General features: G+C 40.7%; 1 protein-coding gene across 1 annotated transcript in view; it reads left to right on the forward strand.

Annotated features, from left to right (window-relative positions):
- The window catches only part of LOC126263242 (zwei Ig domain protein zig-8-like), a 253,264-nt gene that overhangs the window by 153,030 nt on the left and 79,674 nt on the right, over positions 1-20,560 (forward strand). Inside the window, exon 5 of the mRNA XM_049960327.1 lies at positions 16,107-16,215. Coding sequence (XP_049816284.1) covers positions 16,107-16,215 — 109 coding nt within the window. The remainder of the gene's footprint in view (positions 1-16,106; positions 16,216-20,560) is intronic.

Genomic DNA, 20,560 nt, shown 5'->3' on the forward strand with positions numbered 1-20,560 from the left:
ACATAGGACTTCTTTCATAAAATGTTACGATCGTTTGTAAGGCTCACGCCATACACGAAAATGACATTTTTAATCATCGTGCTATAGAATCTATTGTTGTGAGAGCAATAGGTTTACTTCAAGAAGAAGTTAGAAACTGAAAGTGATCGATGTAAAAACGAAGGACAAAACTATATTAATTGACTTGTTAAAATTGGAGTGGAAGAGGAAGAGAACAGAAATAAACCTATAAGCAATGTCTAATATCTATTTTGAGGCTCACTACTTTAAAAGAGAATGGACACCGATAACACCCATCCCCCACCCTACTCCCCCATACATAAAACACATGCCTATCAATGTTTAAGACTTCATATATCCTGAACTCTGTGTCTTATGATGACATAACTCCCGAGCTGCATTCAGCGAGATGTGAGGATAATGTACGCAAAATGTGTTGTGAATGTAATTAGCAGCAAAGAAGTAATAAATTAAAACGTCGTGCCTGATGCTAAGCTTTTACTACGTGGAAAACGAAAATTATTTCATTATTCTACAGGGGGTGTTAGCAAGAAAATCTTTCTTAAAAGTTTCAGATTACCTATAAGGTTTCTTGTTAGTCGCTAAGTGCTCCCGTTCTCAACGTTGGATAATCTGAGTGAGTCATACTGCTCAAGATACGTACACTATCTTTAACTCTAATGCTGGACTTACTGTGTTAAACATTTAACGTAGCCTTATGCATCTTAACGAGCACGTTATGACAGTATTTTAAATTCCAGCATTGATTATGTAAACCACTGAAAATCAAATTTTTTTGCCCCTGGAAGCCGATAGACAGTCAGCCTTGAAGTGGGACTCAGTGACTTGGTACTCGTCGTAGCTCTTTAGTGATACAGCTGTCTTTTTGATAATGTCTGGAATTTGTTTTGCGATTTAACACAACGATTTCAAACCCAACGTTGGTCCTAAAATTTATGGTATCTACCAGTTATTTCGGTACATATATTTTCAGTTGTGACCGTAACCAGTATTTACTTTGATTCGTTAGTTCCTTTAAATATGTATGATGTTATTATGTTTTAAACATTACCTCTGATGTATAACACACTACGGAGCCAAACCAATAAACCCGTATCATACTACGCAGTGCATACGCTGTAATAGTGATTCCCGTTTCACTCGCTATAGGATAAATTGAAAATTATTTGCCCCTTTGCGGACCTTCACATAATACTCTTCCCCCAAATAAGATTGTGTGATTCACATTTTATATTAAGCCAAGTGATATAACTATAAAAATTAACAATTTACGACAAACAAAGCACTTATTTTACGACTGACTGAATGCTTGCTAGAGGTTTGTGTTTCGCATTTTAAGCTAAACCCTAACAGGAAAATAAAGAATACAGAAACGGATTTCGAATACACCCCATAAAAGGAACATGAGTTTCGTCATGCTATTCTGAGATCAATATTTCTATGTTTCAAGATAATAAATCATCTACTTTTCCTATCCTCACATTCTGTTGCTCCTTGCTGTATAACTAGTGCAAGAAGGTATCTAAATAAAATGGTAGTATGACATTGTTGGCCTGGAGACCCTATTTTGTGTTATCCGGCCACCTGGAAGTCCTTGTGTTAGACGTCACTTCGGCGACTTACTTGATGATGAAGGTTAGGCGAAATGATGACGACAGTAGAAGCACTCAGGCCCCAAGCGAAGATAATCGTCGACCCGGCCAGAAATCGAATCCAGGGGCCCATTATTTAAAGGTAGCGACGTTAACCGCAACAAATCGATCTAAAACTCTATATCACATTACGCTTATCATCCAAAAAGTAACAAAGCAATTCCTACCTTGAAACGAGCAAGTATTTTCCAATGCATCTGATCAACAGTTTTGTGGTAAATGAGTCTTCCACCGAACTAGGATATTAAGAGGAACAAGCGGTTTGAATCTTAGCAGATTAGATCCAAAATCCTCTTTATATTCGATGATAATGGTTTATTATTTCCAACGCATCGCACTTTACGATGAATGGGAGACGACTTAACCAATCGAAAATGGATACGTCTGTATAACTGATGGAGACAGTTGTGCACAAGAATAGGCTACAGAATCTTTGCCAGCACTGAATACTTAACGTACCTTAATTTTCGTCAGTAATTTTTGTTTACTTTGCAGCCATTTATTTCTGTTTCATTTCTCTGAAAACAAACGTACTAGCATTAGGATCTGCTAAAGATGTCAAGTGTCAAAGTTTAGGCTACGGAATAAATTTCGTACAGACGTACGTTCTGCATTGGTAATCTCTCAATGATTTCATTAACTAAGTCACTACCAAGAACGTGGCACTGACAGTTTCATAATGTAATTCAGACTTTGGATTTACTACTGATTCTGTTACTTTATTTCGTTAAACAGATAAAGACTGAATTTTTTAAGCTGGTAACATCCGATTTTCATTCGATTCCATGCCTTAATCAACTGTTGATACTAGTTATGGAGTAAGTGATTTATTACGAAGCGTATGGTGCAAAAATTTATTACTGAAATGGGGCCATTATTAACTACTACAAATACGTTATTGAAAAGAAAGTTATCATTGTGCATGCACTTACTTTTCTAAATTCACGTTCGGTGCGATTGCAAATTTGTAAGAGCAAAGGTATCATAGATCGTTTTCAAAAATTATGCTTCCGTTGAGTCATAACACTGTAACTCATTTAGATTTATGGCTTCAGATTGCATCATTTAATCTTGTTCTCAAGGTAGAACAAGTGCAGTAGCTCCTTCTTTAAAGTTTATGTTGCCATCCAGCCCCATTTTAGTACATTTAGACAGCACAGCAGCCACAAGAAACCCGTGCGGTTAAAAGCGCTGCAGTCTGGAACCGCAAGACCGCTACGGTCGCAGGTTCGAATCCTGCCTCGGGCATAGATGTTTGTGATGTCCTTAGGTTAGTTAGGTTTAACTAGTTCTAAGTTCTAAGGGACTAATGACCTCAGCAGTTGAGTCCCATAGTGCTCAGAGCCATTTGAACCATTTTTGAACCACAAGAAACAAAAGTAAACAAAAACTTTAAAGTCCTAATAGTTGTAATAAAAATACTCCTATACTGACGTTATGCTGTTTTGTAAATGATCTTGTAAACTAATTCGATGTAGACATATTATTAATTTGATCCATAGAATTTTAGAATTATGGTACCACCTGCAGAAATTACTATAGTAAAAGATTTAAGTTCAAACCGGTATTTCTGTAGTGAAACTCGAAAACTTAAGTGAGCTTGCTGTGCAACCTGCAAGATTAGGGCGCACTATCTCCGTGGAAGATGAAAAAAGACTGTACGGCCATTAGTGAGTAGTTTCTGCCATCTCGTGTGCGTGAAAATAGTATTACATATCTCACCTGGTTGCAGAAATTTTTGAAGTGAACAAATCAGCTGAATAACCCTGTATATTCCAGCGAAAGACTGGAATTCTTCAATAGTACTGCTTTACTTAGCTATATGCTGTTGTTTTGCTTAATAAATAGTAATACAAAGATGTTGTTGCGGAATGAAAGACACAAGTTTCATTTTGACGAACGAAGAAGCATACTTCAAAAGCTGTGCTTTGCTTTTTTCGATTTCTGTCTCTGTCAGTGATCACGATATCACATTAAATTAATCTATTTCTACACCTAAAGAAATTGTCGTAGGAAATTATTTTCAGTCCAGTTAAAATTTTATGACTGCCATAGATAAACGTTCTGAATATCTTGCAGAATCTTACATCTTAAGCGGAAGTGTCTACCTGAAAAAAGGTGAACAGAGTGGTATGATGTAAATAAGACTACATCGCTAAACAACTGTATATTTGTAACTAAAATAAATAATCTTTTCCTGGGAGAATGAGAATGTTTCGCATGAAACGCTTAGATTATATTTATTTACTGGAAAAGTAATTGAAATTACCTGTTCTAGGGTATGTAGTCACAATAGAATGAGTTATACCAAAACATCCATTGTAAATTAAAATGCTATGGCACGCTCTCAGTTTTAATGTTTATTGTATTATGCGTGTAACTTTTTGTTCAAAGAAGGTACTACAATTATATAGTTGCTGGTTTTGTGATTTGCACGCGATATTGACGAGAATGTATGTCTCTCCGAATATGGTGATACTGATAAGGTTGCTGGTACATATGGAAGTTCTGTAGGTAACGCTTCATTCCTAGTTAGTCCTTTTCCTTACTACGCTTCAGTCCAACTAAACGCTTACTTCAAGGTAACTATTCACGTCTTTTTTCCTACATCATTCTCCGAAGTTATTTTATCAGAACAAGTTCTTTCTGTGTCATGTGACAATGTGACTCATGTTGTTCCTTTTCTTGTTTTTTTGTTTCTCTTCCTCAAAATCACAGAATTTCCTAAATTGTACTCTGAATTTATCTCTGTTGAGTAAGGTCATCTATTCAACCTGCTTTCGTTCTTAGTCCCTTTTTGCTCTGCGTCCCCACAATTATTTTCATGACTTCATTCTCTCTCTAGATGCCCAGTAGAAAGTGAATCAGCATCTCCATATGTCATCTGTCATCTTACGACAGAATGTGCATATTATTTCCTTTTTTTCTTAATCTTCTAATGCAGTTTTTCTAATCTTGCTAACGTAATTTGTCCAACACAAAGAAGACCTTTTGTTTTGTAACTATATTACAATTCCTTAACTTAAAATCATCAGAAAAACTACTCTAAATTTCTTACTTCCGCACACGCTTTTTTCATTCGTTAGGTTATGATGTTAGCTGCTCATTTTCACTTTTTTTATATTTATAGCTGTTTTCTTAATGTAGTCACACTTGTTTCTTAAAATTCTCGGCGAGCTACTTTCACTGGTAATGTGTTCCTACTATTTAAACTATATATTTAGACCTGCCTTTTCAGCTGTTTTCCTCAGAAGTTCTAGCCTTTTATTTGTATTCGCTAATGTTCCATCTATTACGGTGCAGTAGTCTGCAAAAGTTAACCCATTTACTTGTTTCTTTCGATCTATCCAGATTTATGTAGATACTTATTTCTTGATTTCTTTTTTCATTCCTTTACGATACAGTTGAATTACAATGGCGCCAAAAACTCTCCTTGTCTGACTTGTGATACAATATGGAAGGCACTAGAAGTCGTTGCAGGACATTGAACATTTAATACTGTATTTTTTTCCTATCTAGTGCAAATTCCGTCTATGTTTTTTGGATTGAATCGATCTGTCCACTTCTTGAAATCAACAAATACTTGCACGATCCTTTTATTTGGTATTTTCATACACATACCTATTTGTTTGTGTTTAAAATTTGCTCTGGGTAGGCTCTGCTACTTCTAAATCCATTTTGATACACCCAGTGAGCTAACATAATTGAAAGTTTAACATATCTGTATATCTGTATGAGCTTTTGTTAATTTATTGTATTCTAAAGACACTAAATTAATCGTTCCATAATTATTTATATTTATTTTGTACCCTTTTTGTGAATTAACACCATCTTCCAGTCTGTCGGAACTGCTTCAGTGTCCCAAGCCTTGTATAGTTTTTTTTCCAGCAGCTTGCAGTTCCCTTCATTTTCAAGACCGGGTTTTCTATTATTTCTCCTGACAAACAGTAACTGTGGAAAGAAGCCAGACATACAGTTATGGCTTTACCAATTATATTATCCAATGGGGAAACAGTTTGTAGATGTTCGTCAAGTTAACGGTGGATCAGGAACTAGCTGTTTCAAAGGAATAACATAAAAAAAAACAAGTGTCAGAATGTTAAAAGGTTCACTGAAAGAGAGAGAAGATAGGGATAAAAGGATCTAATTATGTAGAGTCCTCGTAACTGAACAGAGCAGTAAGAACGTCATCAGAGGAAATAAATTTGCATAGACTTTATTAGCATTTCACCTGAGATGACAGTTGTGTCATATCTAGCGTAGACGATAGACCGAAAAATTAAGTGCCAACTACACAAGTAAAGCTCAAGATCTCAGAGCCCTGGAGAGGACTATGACTAGTAGCATGAACAAGGGAGCAGAGTACGTCTCATCCTGCGTATGGTGGAGAGAGGAAATTACAGATATGAGTTTTTTACCTTTCTTGTTGTTTAATCTCTCTCAACCACTAGGTTAAAGAGGAAGCATACCCCTCTCCATGCAAATATTTTAAGATAAGTAAAATAATTTGTATTTGAATATAACTGAAAATTATTAAATAGATAAATTGCGTTGATGAATTTAATAATATGTCTTTGCACATTCCAGTTTTGAATAAAAAATAAGAAGAATAAATAAACGTAAATATTTCTTAGAGAGGTGGAGATCAGTCACTGTTGAGTGATTGAAACTTGAAGGACCTACATTGGAATGAGACTCTGTAGGAATGGCAAGCATCCAACTGGGGTGTAGGTTGTACGTGTAAACCAAACACTATGGCGAGATGTAACTTTGGAGATAGGGTACGTGATTGGTTGGATGGCTGAAATGGAGTTGAGGCCAGGGGCTGGACAGAGTTATGGCGTGGAAGTGAAAGGGATAGGGTAAGACAGAGGACGGAGGTATGACTTATGATGCAATACGGAAAGAAGAGTTAGAAGTGATAGGTAGAATAAATACCTAGTCCGATTTTTTTTGTCTGGGCAAGATGTCCATATAAGTGGAGCCGCCAACTACACCTGCTGACCAGAGAGGATACAATGGAGAAGTTGCAAGCGAATTTTCGGATCAGTGTATTTGAGAAGGGATCTGCGCTTATGCAGATAAGTCTCATCGAAACACCAAAATGATCTTTTCCGTACATATTTTTGCATGTAAAACCCATCCTCGAACAACTTTCAGTAATTGTGTCGAATAAATTGTAAAACACTTGTTTGATAGCAGCAGAAATTTATCAGTCTTTCTAGCAGGCGAGAACTATGTTCTTATTCACAAAACGGTAGGTCCTGTTCTATAATACGAGTTGAAGAACCACACTGGCTTTTAACTTTTACGTCTTCGTTTTGGTTTTTCGATCGATTTCTGTCTTGAGTGTCTTTTACGGTCCTCCAATAAACAAAGAGACTCTACATAAGACTCAATTGTTTTACAGTTTATGGCTACAAACTCGTTTCCAGCAAAAGAATATATTTAACTTGTAAGACATTGTATGACGATCATCAAAATACAAAACTAATCATCACTAGCGTTAAGAGATTTATACCATCGCGAGACGAAACGATCATTTGAAGTTTCGTAGAATGCGGACGGCCGCTGACGGATCCACAACTGGATCCACTCTTGCCTCTCTTTGTCAGAATGAAACCGACGTTCGCGCATGTCTTTCTTCAGGTCGCCAAAGACGTGCAATGCACACAGTAGAAGATTCGGTGTGTGTGTAGGATGTTAAAGTCTTTCTTCAGGTCACCAAAGACGTGCAATGCACACAGTAGAAGATTCTGTGTGTGTGCAGGATGTTAAAGTGATTTCCGTACAAATCGCTGAAATAATTCTAGCGCGGAATCAAAATCATTGCGCAGCGCAATGAAGACACTTCGCACAAACTGCAACGTTCAATAAAGTCAGAACACGCGGGAATGCTGTCGGACGGGATCCTCGCGTTGCACTATAACATCTGCCTCCACACCGACATCGTACGGAAGGTACGATTCAGTGATTTGGTAGGGAAACACTGCAACATCTTTCGTACAACCTGGATCTTTCGCCGTGTGATTTTCTACAGCGACCTGAAGAAAGATACATGTGGACGTCGCTTTCATTCGGACAAGGAAGTGCAAGAGCGAGTGCGATGGTGGATCCTTCAGCGGCCGACATTGTTCTACAAAACATAAATTGATCGTCTCGTCTCCCATGGGATAAATGTATTAACGCGTTTTGTGATTACATTTGAATGAAACAATTCCATGGTCCCCTTAGTGGCTGGTGTTCGGTTTTCTTTTCACTGCCCTTATAACATGTAAGCGATACAAGTCCGCCACCTGTGGTGGTACGCCATATAACGGGAAAAAATAATGTTGGAAAACTTCGCAAATATAATAAAACTGACGTCGTAACGAAATAAATATTGTCGCAGAAAAATCACAAAGACTATGTAATCAACTAGTATGATCTGCGAATGTTATTGTAATCTCTGTTCCTTTTGAAAAATGATCGCGTTCACTTTCGTTTTGTTTCTTGGTAGTGTAAGAAGCCATTCTCTGACGACGCACGAAAATGTGCAAGTTTCATCTGATCTGAAGTCTAAATATAATAAAAGAGTCATTATTGTTTTACTGTAACAGATCCTATATTCATGAAGTGAATGACTTAAATGTATTATGCAAATTTTATAGGGGAATATTGGTGCACAGGTCAACGCAATTGTTCTAAATCATAACGGCCCATATCTTAAATATTTGCCTAATTTTGACAAAAATAAATGTAAAAATAGAAGGATTCTCTTAGTTAGCGGTTCTTCCTATGAAACAGTAAAAGTGATCTGCTTTTCCTACATAGAATCATTATGAAGTGATTTCAATTATTTTGTTTGGATCCCTTCTTAATAGAAATTGAGACAATTTCCTTAACGTAACACTTACTGAAAAGTAAAAAAATGATTACCAATAAGCAACTGCAACAATTATTGCAGCTGCATATGTGCAACCTAGAGTGTTGGAGGTGTCATTTAGTATAAAAACATCTTGTCGGGCAAGCGAACTGCGAGAAGTACCACAACTGGGTCACTGACGTAAATAATGTTTCAGTTGTGAAGCTGTCAGAATAATAGTAACTCCAGCTTTTCATAACATATAAAAACCAATATAAAAAAGACCACCACCCACCATGCAAGGAAATGAAAACAATGCAACGTAACTATGTGCTACAAATTTATTTCTATTGTAGACACGCCGCCGGTTTCATGATTATCTTCAAAATTTCGTGCCTTACGGGATCTTAGCTACAGGTTTCGGTGAGTCATACTGTATCATCTTATTATAGGTATATGACATCATAATTCAGGCAATATTTGCATATTAAGCGCGGTAGAACGTCAAACGGTTTGACTTGGACCGGGAGAGGAACCACAGGACATTTTAATTCCTGTGTCTATACTTTTACAAATAAATTCATAAAACCTTGTGAGCATGACGAGGAAGGATTCGGGATTCACACTCATTGCAGTGCAACTCCAAAAACATTAAAAAATGTTTGTTGCATGTGAAATTTCTACATTTTTTCACTTACTTTTGGCTGCGTTTGTTGCTGTAGGCACACATTTCTTTAAAAGTATGAGAGATCATTCCACGAATTTTGCAAAGCACGCAAACCATACCTAGAGGTGTATTAAACTCTATAAATTATTTAATTAAGGAAAAAATGAATCTGCTGTTACATTTATACTCCATGTTAAGAAAAAAGTAAAATTTTATAGTTAATTATCTCAATTTGTACCACAGTTTTTAACAGATTTGGACAATTCTACCGTTTCATACACCTGCAGGTATAGTTTATATGCTGTGCAAAATTCATCGAAGAATATCTCTTACTCATGAAGTCAAGTGTACCTATAGCAACAAATGCAGCCAATAGTAAGTGAAAAAATTATGAAATTTCAATTGTAAAAAATTTATTTAATCATGTTTTTGAACTTCCACTGCTATGAGTGTCAATCCCGAATCCTTCCTGGTCATGCTGGCAAAGTTTAATGAATTTATTTGTAAAAGTATAGACAGTGAAAATTAAAATGTCCTGTGGCGCCTCTCCTGCTCCAAGTCGGATCGTTTGATGTCCTACTCCCTCTTAGAGTAATTCTGTCTGAGTAGCCAGACGAAAGATTGACTCCAAAACTCATAACTGTGCGATAGCATTCCTTTACTGCATATTGGGTTGATTTTGATCTACGTGGGACATACTAAACGGTTTGGCAAGAGACAAATTTGTATAAATATCGAAGTAGTATGGGCTGAAGAGAGGATTAAGTTTGCATAAATGTGGTAGTGGCGGAATGCGATAGCCACTATGGGCCAGCAACTTGTACGGATGGAAAGTCATTAAAAAGCATGTATTCAGTTGGTAACGTTAATGCACTCACGCGCCACGGGCGTTAAATATTTATTGACGTGTTGCGTTCAGAGATCGAGTAACCGTCGTGAGTCGCCGAGGTGGGACCAGCCAGTGTACGCACGTCAGGCAGCGGGGCGCCTGGGAAAGTGTGGCGGGTTGCCTGCCGTCGCGCTCAAAGGCGGCTCAGCGGCGTAGCGCCCCCTGGCAGCAGGGTAGACCGGGCTTCATTAGCTGCCATCCATCAGGCTCGTCGCAGACAAACAGCGCCCCGCATAAGGCGGAGGCGGTGGCGGCGGCCGCGGCGCGCTGCTCCACACCGCCGAGCCCTCCATCACGGGGGATTTCGCGCGCGCCGCTCCTGACCTGCGCAGATAAGGAGGCGACTTTTTAACTTCCCGCCGCCCGTATTACGCTATAATAGGCTGGGCCTATAAAAAAAGTGGAAGGGTCTCACGTCACGTTAAAAGGGCGCTGCCAGCTAGGTCCCTGAAGATGGAGAGAACTATTGGACAAGGATGGCACGTGACCCATTCGCTGTGACCATAGTCGTATAGCTCCCTACGATAAAAGTTCCTTGGGAACAAATAACAGAATAATGCTCATAATAGAACCGTTCTTGCAGACGTATTGTTATACACGTTAAGAAGTAAAACGCTATTCACCACGAAGGAATTATTCAAATGACACGGAAATCAACAGATATAATGTACATATACACACAAATAAATGATTAAAACTATTGAAAAATTGTGTGATTTATTCAAGAGAAACAGCGTCACATATTGTGCACGTCAGTAACGCCTTTTTTTCTCTGTCTCTTATGCAAGCTGTTATTAGACTTGGCATTGACTGATAGGGTTGTTCGATGTCCTTCTGAGGGATATTGTGTTAAATTCTGTTCAGACTGCGCGTCAGATAAAATCCCGAGCTGGGGGAAGGACCTTTTCCACAATGCTCCTAATCACCCCAACTGAGGAGAAATCGGGCGATTTTGCTGGCCAAGGGATGATTTGGAAAGCACAAATACAAGCAATAGAATCTTTCCCCGTATGCAAGCGGGCATTATTTTTCTGAAATGTAAGCCGAAGATGGCTTGGCATGAGGGGCAACAAAACAGGGCGTAGAATATTGCCGAGCTATCGCTGTCCTGGAAGATTACCGCGGGTGGCTACCAAAGGGTTCGTCCAATGAAAGAAAATGACACCCCAGGCCATTACTCCAAGCTGTCCGGCCGAATGTCAGGCGGCAGTGAGGCTGATATTCCACCGCTGTCCGGGGTGTCGACAGACACTTTTTCCGCCTGGAATTTCATTGACTCGAATAGTGTTGTCTTCAACGGTGAATCCAGCTTCGAAATGAAGCCCGATAACGAAAGAAGACGTGTCTGGAGATGTCCCAAACAACGATGATATATGACCCGAATGTCGCCCGCCATACTGCTTTACAACCAGGAGAGACAGTCATTTCACTGGAAGACGCATTTGGTTATCCGCGATACCCTTACAACACAGCGATATGTCAAGGATATTCGCCGCCCCGTGTTGATGCCCTTCATCGCGAGCCATCCTGGGCTTATATTTCCGCAAGATAAAGCACGCGGGCACATGGCAAGAATTACTACTGTTCGTCTTCGTGCTTGCAATACTCTACCTCACCCAACAACATCGCAGGATCCCTGCCCAATTAAAAACTTCTGGAGAATTTTTCATAGGGCTTCCAGAGCTCGGGATTTTGAACGATCTACTCAAAATGGTTCAAATGGCTCTGAGCACTATGGGACTCAACTGCTGTGGTCATAAGTCCCCTAGAACTTAGAACTACTTAAACCTAACTAACCTAAGGACAGCACACAACACCCAGCCATCACGAGGCAGAGAAAATCCCTGACCCCGCCGGGAATCGAACCCGGGAACCCGATCTACTGCACGAATTGAACAAAATTTGGCGCGATATCTCGCAGGAGCACAAACAGCATCACTATGAATCAATGCCAAGCCGAATAATTGCTTTCATAAGGGCCAGAGGTGTAGCAAAATCATACTTACTTGCTCAGTTGTCAGTTTATGTACATCACATCTATCGTACTACGTCCCATTAACATAATTCCTTTTCTTTCTTTATTTGAGTGTTTTATGTGCAGCCTTCGCGTCGTGCTTCATCTATTATTGAATTAATTTTCACTCCGCTTGCGGAATTTGCACTGGTCTGAAATTTCATGGCCGATTATAACTTTGTGGTAGGCAGAAACTTGAACCACGAACCTTTACGTATAGCCTGAAAGTGTTCTTCCTACTTACCTATGTAGAAACTGCCCGTGACCTGCTCTCGTAGACGTACTTTCCTAGTATTTCTTTCGAACTTTTCAGACTTCACGAAACTTCTCTGTACAGTTTCCGGGAGAAGCACTCCTTATGGGAACGATTTATTGGAGAAGAAGCGTAGCCACCGGCTAGGTGTTTGTTTCCAAAATGACATTTCACTCAGCACCAGAATGTGCACTGTTCTTAAATTCCTCTCCTACTTTCATACGAGTAGAATGGTCGAGAGTCAGAAAAATACTTCTGTTAAAAATACTGACACCTTTATTGAAACTCTAACGTGTTAAAATGAAACGACTAAGAAGGAAAAAAGTGAACACATGAGTCACACGCAGTTTATAACACCTCTGAGTTAACGAGCATTGCGCTCTAATTTAAATATATGGCCGAAAAAGTCCGACTACAGGAATTGTGAAACAAACGCTGTCGTCCAGGACCGCGTGTCACAAAGGGCGCAGATTCACCACGAGATGGGGAAACTCACAGGCATCTATTGTCTATTGAGGCCTAAGTGCTGTAGTGTGCGAGTGAGACAGACGACAACCTACGTCATAGGGAAACCCAGTAGAATCCGTTTGTGGCCGAGGAGACGTAGCAGTGTTAAATATGGCGGACGTAAGATCGGTCATAAAAGGGAATATTTATGAAAACTACTTAATTTTAATTTGTCATTCTTCATAAATTTTCATTGCGATTCCAATAAAACTGGTATATTGATCATGTATATAGTAGTTTAGGATTTACTGTTAAATTGAAGTTAACAAATTTTGTAACAAAGACCTGAATGCTAAAATCTGAATGCTGTGGTAGGTCTTAACGATCAACATTTCATGTAGAAGCTCATCGTTAAAATGACAGATGTTGCAATATCAACTCGGTAACTTTATTTGTTTAAAATATATAGCGACTTTAAATTATCAGTATTTTCAGTTAAGCACAATGAACGATGACAGCATCACACTTTATTGAATCATTAGGTAATAGAATATTTGTAGTAAAATTTAGTGCTTAATACTTACCTTTGTTCTTTATTTACTTATCAGAAAGCACATTGGTGCAATGCTATTGGCCGTGACATTCAAAGTTAAGAAGGATATTGTATTGATTTTATGTAAAAGGATTTAACGTTTCTTATGTAATATTTATTATTCTTACTTTACTTAGGACACGAAAGTGGTCAAGCTTTGATTATTTAAATATGTTTAAATGTAAAATAATGTAGAATAAGCTGTAGCCAATCAAATGGACGCCTTCAGGAAAGGGAACTGTACTAGTCAGTTGAGCGAGAATGTCAGGCGCGCGGGTAGCGCGGCCGGGGACGGGCAGAGGGACAACGCTGGAGGAGACGTGAAAGGGAACTTTCGGTCTTTCGGTAGGTAGGAAGTGAAACGAATTAGAAAACATCGCGTTGGGTGATATAGTGGGACTTCGTCTCTGAGTGGTGAGCAGCCGAGCGCCTGGTGTGAACTCTAACTTTTCGTGTAATTAAGGAGGCGCAGTATTGGACTTGTGTTTAGCGATGAGACTGTGAATGATCGAACGGTACCAAATAGATGTGCCCTCGAGTGTCACAGTAACTCTAAATAAGACCTCTTTCACTATTAGTTTGCTTTCTGAATAAACATTATTGCAACGAAATCGCAACTGTGTGGCCTACGTCGTTTATGGGTCGTTAATGTAATTCCCGATGTTATTATCACTGTTATTATATGTTACATTTGCATTTCCCTAACTTGCCATCAGCCAGACAATTTAACCAAAGGGTCACATGTGTCTAATTTAGGGCGTGTAACGTGACACGTGCATCTCATCCCCTAGACGAGTTTGAGCCAAGATATTTCTAAAAGAGGAACCGCATGTGAGCCCGAACATCTTTGGGATGTTAGCTCGCACACCTAACAGCAAGAAGACAGTATGACAAAGTTTTCGAAATAGCGCTTTGTGTCTGATTATGAGTGTCTGATTAGAAGTGAAGTTCCATGCGCTCCAGTGAAAGTCACTATTAAGTCGTGGCATGGGATCAAAGTATGATGCCGGATGTTGTTATGTAATATTTCTTCGTGAAATATGTGTACTAGTGCAGCAAGAAACAAAAGGTTTTGATGTCAGTATGGTACTGAACAAGTGGCAGACCGATGGTAGTCTCTACATGTTCAATGGGTTACTCGTCGTAACCGTAGATTTGGAAATTGTACTGAAGTTGTAAGAACGTTGCAGAAACTTTTACCACTCTGGTTAGTTCGTTTGTTGCTTAACTAACCGTCATATTCTCCAGCTGCTTATAATCATATTCTCGGTACAATTAAAAATTTAAACTTTTTTTCCCTTAGCTGATTGAATTGATCGGTATTAATCTTAAACATTACGATGTATTCAGAGAAATAGGTAGCTCAAGTGCGTTCCATTATATCGATCAACTCGAGATGAACAGGTGACGTTCACAGAGCCACAAAACCTGCTCCGCTCACTGCCATCGCCTACCACCGTGGTACAAATGGTCTATGGATCGTCACGTTCTGACCGAAACCCAAACCACCACGAAAAATTTTCTCAGATATTACTTCGTTTTTTAATTTTTTGCGATAGAAACACTTTTGAAACACTTTTCATTTCTTCTTGCCAGCCGGCCGCTGTGGGCGAGCGGTTCTGGGCACTTCAGTCAGGAACCAAGCGACTGCTACGGTCACAGGTTAGAATCCTGCCTCTGGCATGGATGAGTGTGATGTCCTTAGGTTAGTTAGGTTTAAGTAGTTCTAAGTTCTAGGGGACTGATGACCTCAGATGTTATGTCCCATAGTGTTCAGAGCCATTTGAATCTTCTTCCCAGGATTTGGGATTGCGACGTTTCAATTCTATAAAATCTTGTTCTTCAGATGTACCCTTTCGGGACTTTTCTTCAGTGTCATATCATTATTACTTGATTTCGGTACAGGTCTGTTACGGAAGAAATATTTCTTCACCTATACCAGTATGCTTCTGATATACTCATTGAATACATTTTATAATGTAACTTATACAAAATTCAGTACTTATAGAAAGCTTGTGAAGAGCAAACGGTTTCCTTCCTTTAGGAAACACTAACGATCCTTGAGTGTTCAGCTCAATAAAAAATACATGTGAAAAGATATCTTGCATTACCAGTTTTGATGCGAATCTCTCTGTCCACCTTTACGTACACCCGGGACAGTGAGACCGAGTAGGTAGCTCAGTGGTTAGTTCGTAAGACTCGCATTCCGGGGGGACGAGCGTTCAAAACCGTATCCAGCCAATCTGATTTAGGTTTCCCGTGATTTCCCTAAATCGCCTAAGGAAAATGCTCAATACGAGCTCGTGCTCCGTCGTTAATGACCATGCTGTCAACGGAAACTTATCCTCCTCCTCTTCCTCCTCCTCCTCGAGATAGAGAGAGAGAAAGAGAGACTGTGAGAATCAACCCGTTCAATCAGCCATGTGATAATCCAGTACCCTACCACACAAACATAACTGTGTATACTAACAACATTGGCGAACATGAAACTGATGTTACTGGGATCAGTAATTAATGCAAATGAAATATAATCTCAAATTTGCTACTGTGTACATTAGGTGAACATTTACATTGCCTCCACCGTGCTTGCTTTTATAGATGTGTGTGATACCAACGTTTGTACAACATTGCTGCACGCATCTCATGATATAACGATTAAAGCAAAAATGTATAATGAACGACCCGCAAAAGAGTTTTAATTTTTTTCCCGCCCTTCTCTGTTCTCAGGACTGGACGCTGCAGATCAAGTATGTACAGCAGCGCGATGCTGGTTTGTACGAATGCCAAGTGTCGTCACATCCGCCCACGTCTATCTTCATCGACCTCAGAGTAGTGGGTAGGTGTCTGCATTTTTAAAAAGTGGAAGAGGTAATTAAGTTGTCAGATTCATCTTACATGACAAGAAAATTCTATACCCATCTTTTACTGTATACTGAGTGTGTGACACTACTATGGACATCTGTAATCCATTAGCAGAGTATCCTGATCTAGTTACTTTCAAGCATGTCGGAAACATCCACAGATCTTAAATATTTTAGAAAAATTGACAGTTTTCTGAGTTCCTGTTAATATATCCAAACTATGTGAGATTAGTATGGTGTCTGCTCTGTCAGACATGTCCGAAAGAACACACATATAATTACCCCTATCACAAGTCTAGGAACAGTTCTGTGCGGACGTACACATGCGCTCGAACCCACGCGGAAACAGGTCTTGCCACGAGCATTGAGATTAATGGGCATGGAGCACTACTTTAGTAGTGTGCAGAGTAAGCTGAGAATGTGGATCTGCTGAGGGGCTTGCTCGAGATCCGTACCCCCAGCCGTGTTGATTCGTGTCTCCTCGCTGGCTTAGGGCTTGAAGCGCCTGCCTACTAAGCAAGAGTTCCTGGGTTCGAATCCATGTCGACCACACAATTTCATCTCTCCCCTTTTATTTCTGTTAACATTCCGTACACAGCTGATGTTTGTAAATAACTGAAATTTCATTCTCCGTGGTTGTTATGATCCACCATGGTGTTTGTTCTTTCAGCCATACACATACTAGAAAGAAGAGTTGAGTCTCTTCGTTTACTAAGAGTTACCCAGTTTTATGACAACATTGTAATCTCATTCCTATTATATCTTAACTCTTAATACTATCACCTTTGTTTCGCTTACCCTTAACCTCCTTTCTCTGTCAAGTAGAGTCTTCGTCCCATTCAGCAGCATTTGTAATCCTTTCTCATTTGCCCTAGGAATAGTATTATCACATATTTTTTCTCACTGATATCCATCATTCCGAACTTTAATTCTACTTCTCAACATCCTTTTTATTTACTTCTTTGTTTCTGAGACACAAAGATTGTACAGTAAATACCTCATCGTTGCAAGCATCCTTTGTAATTCAAACATCTTCCTTTTAGCCGTCCATTCTTGTTACTCCTTTTTCTTGCACTTATTATACAGTGTGTCGAAGGAGGAATGGCTCAGTATTCAGGAATATGACAGGAACGATCGTTCAGAACAAAATGGTCTACTAAACAAGAATATATTAAGAACTATGGGCAATTGCTTGGTAGAGGTGATGTTTTCCACAGTGGCAAACACGAACAAGTGCTATTAGCTCTTAATGTATGCACTTTGGAGCCGATGTTAACTGGACACATTTTTTCTTGTATTGGTCCATGCTCCCATCTCGCAAAATGTGGAAAACGTGGAAAGCGCTTTGTTTCACAGTATCGAAGATGAAGAAGTGCTCACAGCTCTTAAGGTAGTCCTCCCTTGGGAATGGGTGTGTGTAATTGTACTTTGCATAAGTTATTTACATAGTGCGTAAGTTTAGGGACTGATGACCTAGCAGTTTGATCCCATAAGACCTTAACACAAATTTCCAATTTTTCCTTATACAGTATCCTAACTTTGCCTCTCCTTATTCCTTCAACACCTGCAACGAACCACACCCTATCTACACCTCCAAATGCAAAGCCGAACACCCTCCCACCAAAACTGAGCTTACTGTCCCAGTTCACCCTACTGACCAGCCCATCCATCCAACAATTGAATCCGCCCTCCCCCTATGGTGGAAGACATGAACCAGTTCCTGACCATCGTCCAGAAAACATCCAGCCATTCCAATGCCCACACACTCTCCATCAGATATCTCTTGCTGCATGCTCCATTTTCCATTTGAATACTTACGCTGCCTACTCCCACAACGAGGTCCACTTTACCTTCGCCCACCTAGACACTGTCGTTTAAGCCCCTCTCTCCTCCCCCGTTGCTTTCCTCCCCCCCCCCCACCTTCTTGTGCATCAACAATTTTGTCTCCTCTACCTAAACAGTCAGTCTCTCCCTGCCAACAAATACCTCTTCACGCATATCTCCACCAGCACTAGGTCAACATCTTCATCCTTAATCAAACCTTCCTCCATCCTCACCATGTTGTCCAAACCTTTCCCTATCTCTTTCACCGCACCAACAATCATCTACGCCTCGCCTGAGGTGGGGTCCCTATTAATCAACTCTAGCATCTCCCTGTCTGGCCAAAACCGCTGCTCCATGACCCAACTGAACACCTTCTCCTCAGCCTCTATTTCCCTCCCTCATCATCACCTATGCCACTATATCTGTTGCACAGCTCCTTTACTCTACGACTTCATTTCCCATGTTGACCATACCTTCTCAAACTATGTCATTGCTGCTGACCTCGACATCCAGAGTGGTAACCCTGCCATCCTTTGGTGATGGAATCAGTTCCCTTACATCCTCCATGGTGACCTTGTTCTTCTCTCACAACACACTCATCCTGAATTTAACTCCACCACAGATGTTATCCTTGCTTCCCCCAACCTCCTTGGTCGTATCACTGCAAATGTCATTGGTCTCATTGGTAGTGCCCAACTCCCCATCCTTTTCACCATCTCCTCTGCCTGCGTCTCCCTACGAGCCCAAACCCCCCCCCCCCCTGCTGCACCTCTGAAGTGCATCCATGACTACCACTGTGCCAACTGGGATACCTACCGGGAACCCATTGCCTCATAGGTCGTAAACAACTGCCTTACCTTTCAGCATCCAATTGACATCGGTCATGTCTTTTACATCCTATAACAAATCATCACTGATATTGTGGATGCCCTTGTTCGTACCAAACTCATCTGCCCTCACCACTCTACTCTTCCTCCACAAGCTGTCCTTCTTATTTGTGAATCCAGCAGGCTCTACCACTCCTTCCTCCACACCTGTCACTGGAATACACTCCTACACCACCAGCTATTACAGCGACATTCCCATTACCAGTCCTGACATCACACTCGTCCTCCACTCCAAATGATCATGATGATGTCACATACTGCCACCTCAAGCAATCCCTCCTATCCTTCTTGGCTGCCCTTGCTACCCTGTACAGCATCCTCCTCTCCACTGGCTTTTACCCTCACCTGTGGAAGACTTCTTGTGTCCTGCTGTTCCCTAAACCCAACAAACCCCTCTCTGACACTCCTTCGTATCATCCCATCTGCCTCACCTCCTGTAAGGTCTTCCACTCCATCCTCTCCCACCACATTCATCACCACCTTAATGAGCACTACCTATTTCCCCTCACCCTATGTGGCTTGCATCCCTCCAAATCTTCAGCCTTACCAATCTCCTTTCCCTCCAACTTAACTCCCATCGCTCTACCATCTTTGTTTCCCTCAATCTGAGAATGCCTACGACCATGTCTGGCATCGCAGGCCCCTCTTCAACCTCCAGACCTATGCTCTCCCCATCAATTTTGTCCATCTCGTTGCTTCCTTCCTCTCCAATCGTCTCTCTTACGGCACTATCCACAGTTCTACCTCCCGTATTTGCTATTGCACTGTCAGTGTGCCCCAAGGCTCCATCCTTTCCCCTCTCCTCTATGTCTTGCACGCTACCGATATGCTCACACCTCCCCTCCCTTTTCATCTCCTCCAGTTTGCTGATGGCATCGCCTTCCAGTCGCTTTATATAACCTCCAAAGGTCCCAACTTGCCCTCCAAACCTACCCTGACCAGTTCCCCACTTGATGCAAACAGTGGTTCCTTCATACCAACCCCTCAAAGCCCCAGGCAATCATCATAGCCTGCACCACTGGCTCCTTCAAGATTTCTACCAAACCATTTGTGGTCATCCTATCCGCTTCACTCCTACCCTAACATAACTTTGCCTCACGGTTGACTGTCACTTCACCTCAGCTGCCCATATCCTCATGATCCAACACAAAACCAACAATAGAATCCACCTCTTGATACTCCTGTCAGTCATTTTTTACCATCCTTCACACCTATAAATCCATGATCCACCACATCCTTTGTTTATCCAACATCACTTAGATATTCGCCCCTCCCAGATTCTATAAAGCTCTCCAAATCCTAGAACGCCATGCACTCAGCCACATCTTCCATATCCACCTGCTGCCTCCCCCCCCCCCCCACAAGGATCCTCAATGACCTTATCCCCATTCCGCGTCTTTTCCTTTTCCTCAAACACATCCACACCCTGTTCATCACCCACAGACTCCATCCCTCCCCCTACCCCCCTGGCCCACTTCCACTCTACTCCAATACAACCTCCAGCACCTACCACTGCCGTATGATGAGCTTTGCTCTGACATCTACTCCTCCTACCGACTCTAACCGTAGCTCCCCCCTACTCCTCAGGGTTCTCCCCCTCCCCTGCCCT

This window comes from Schistocerca nitens, chromosome 6 (assembly GCF_023898315.1).
Source record: "Schistocerca nitens isolate TAMUIC-IGC-003100 chromosome 6, iqSchNite1.1, whole genome shotgun sequence".
NCBI lineage: Eukaryota > Metazoa > Arthropoda > Insecta > Orthoptera > Acrididae > Schistocerca > Schistocerca nitens.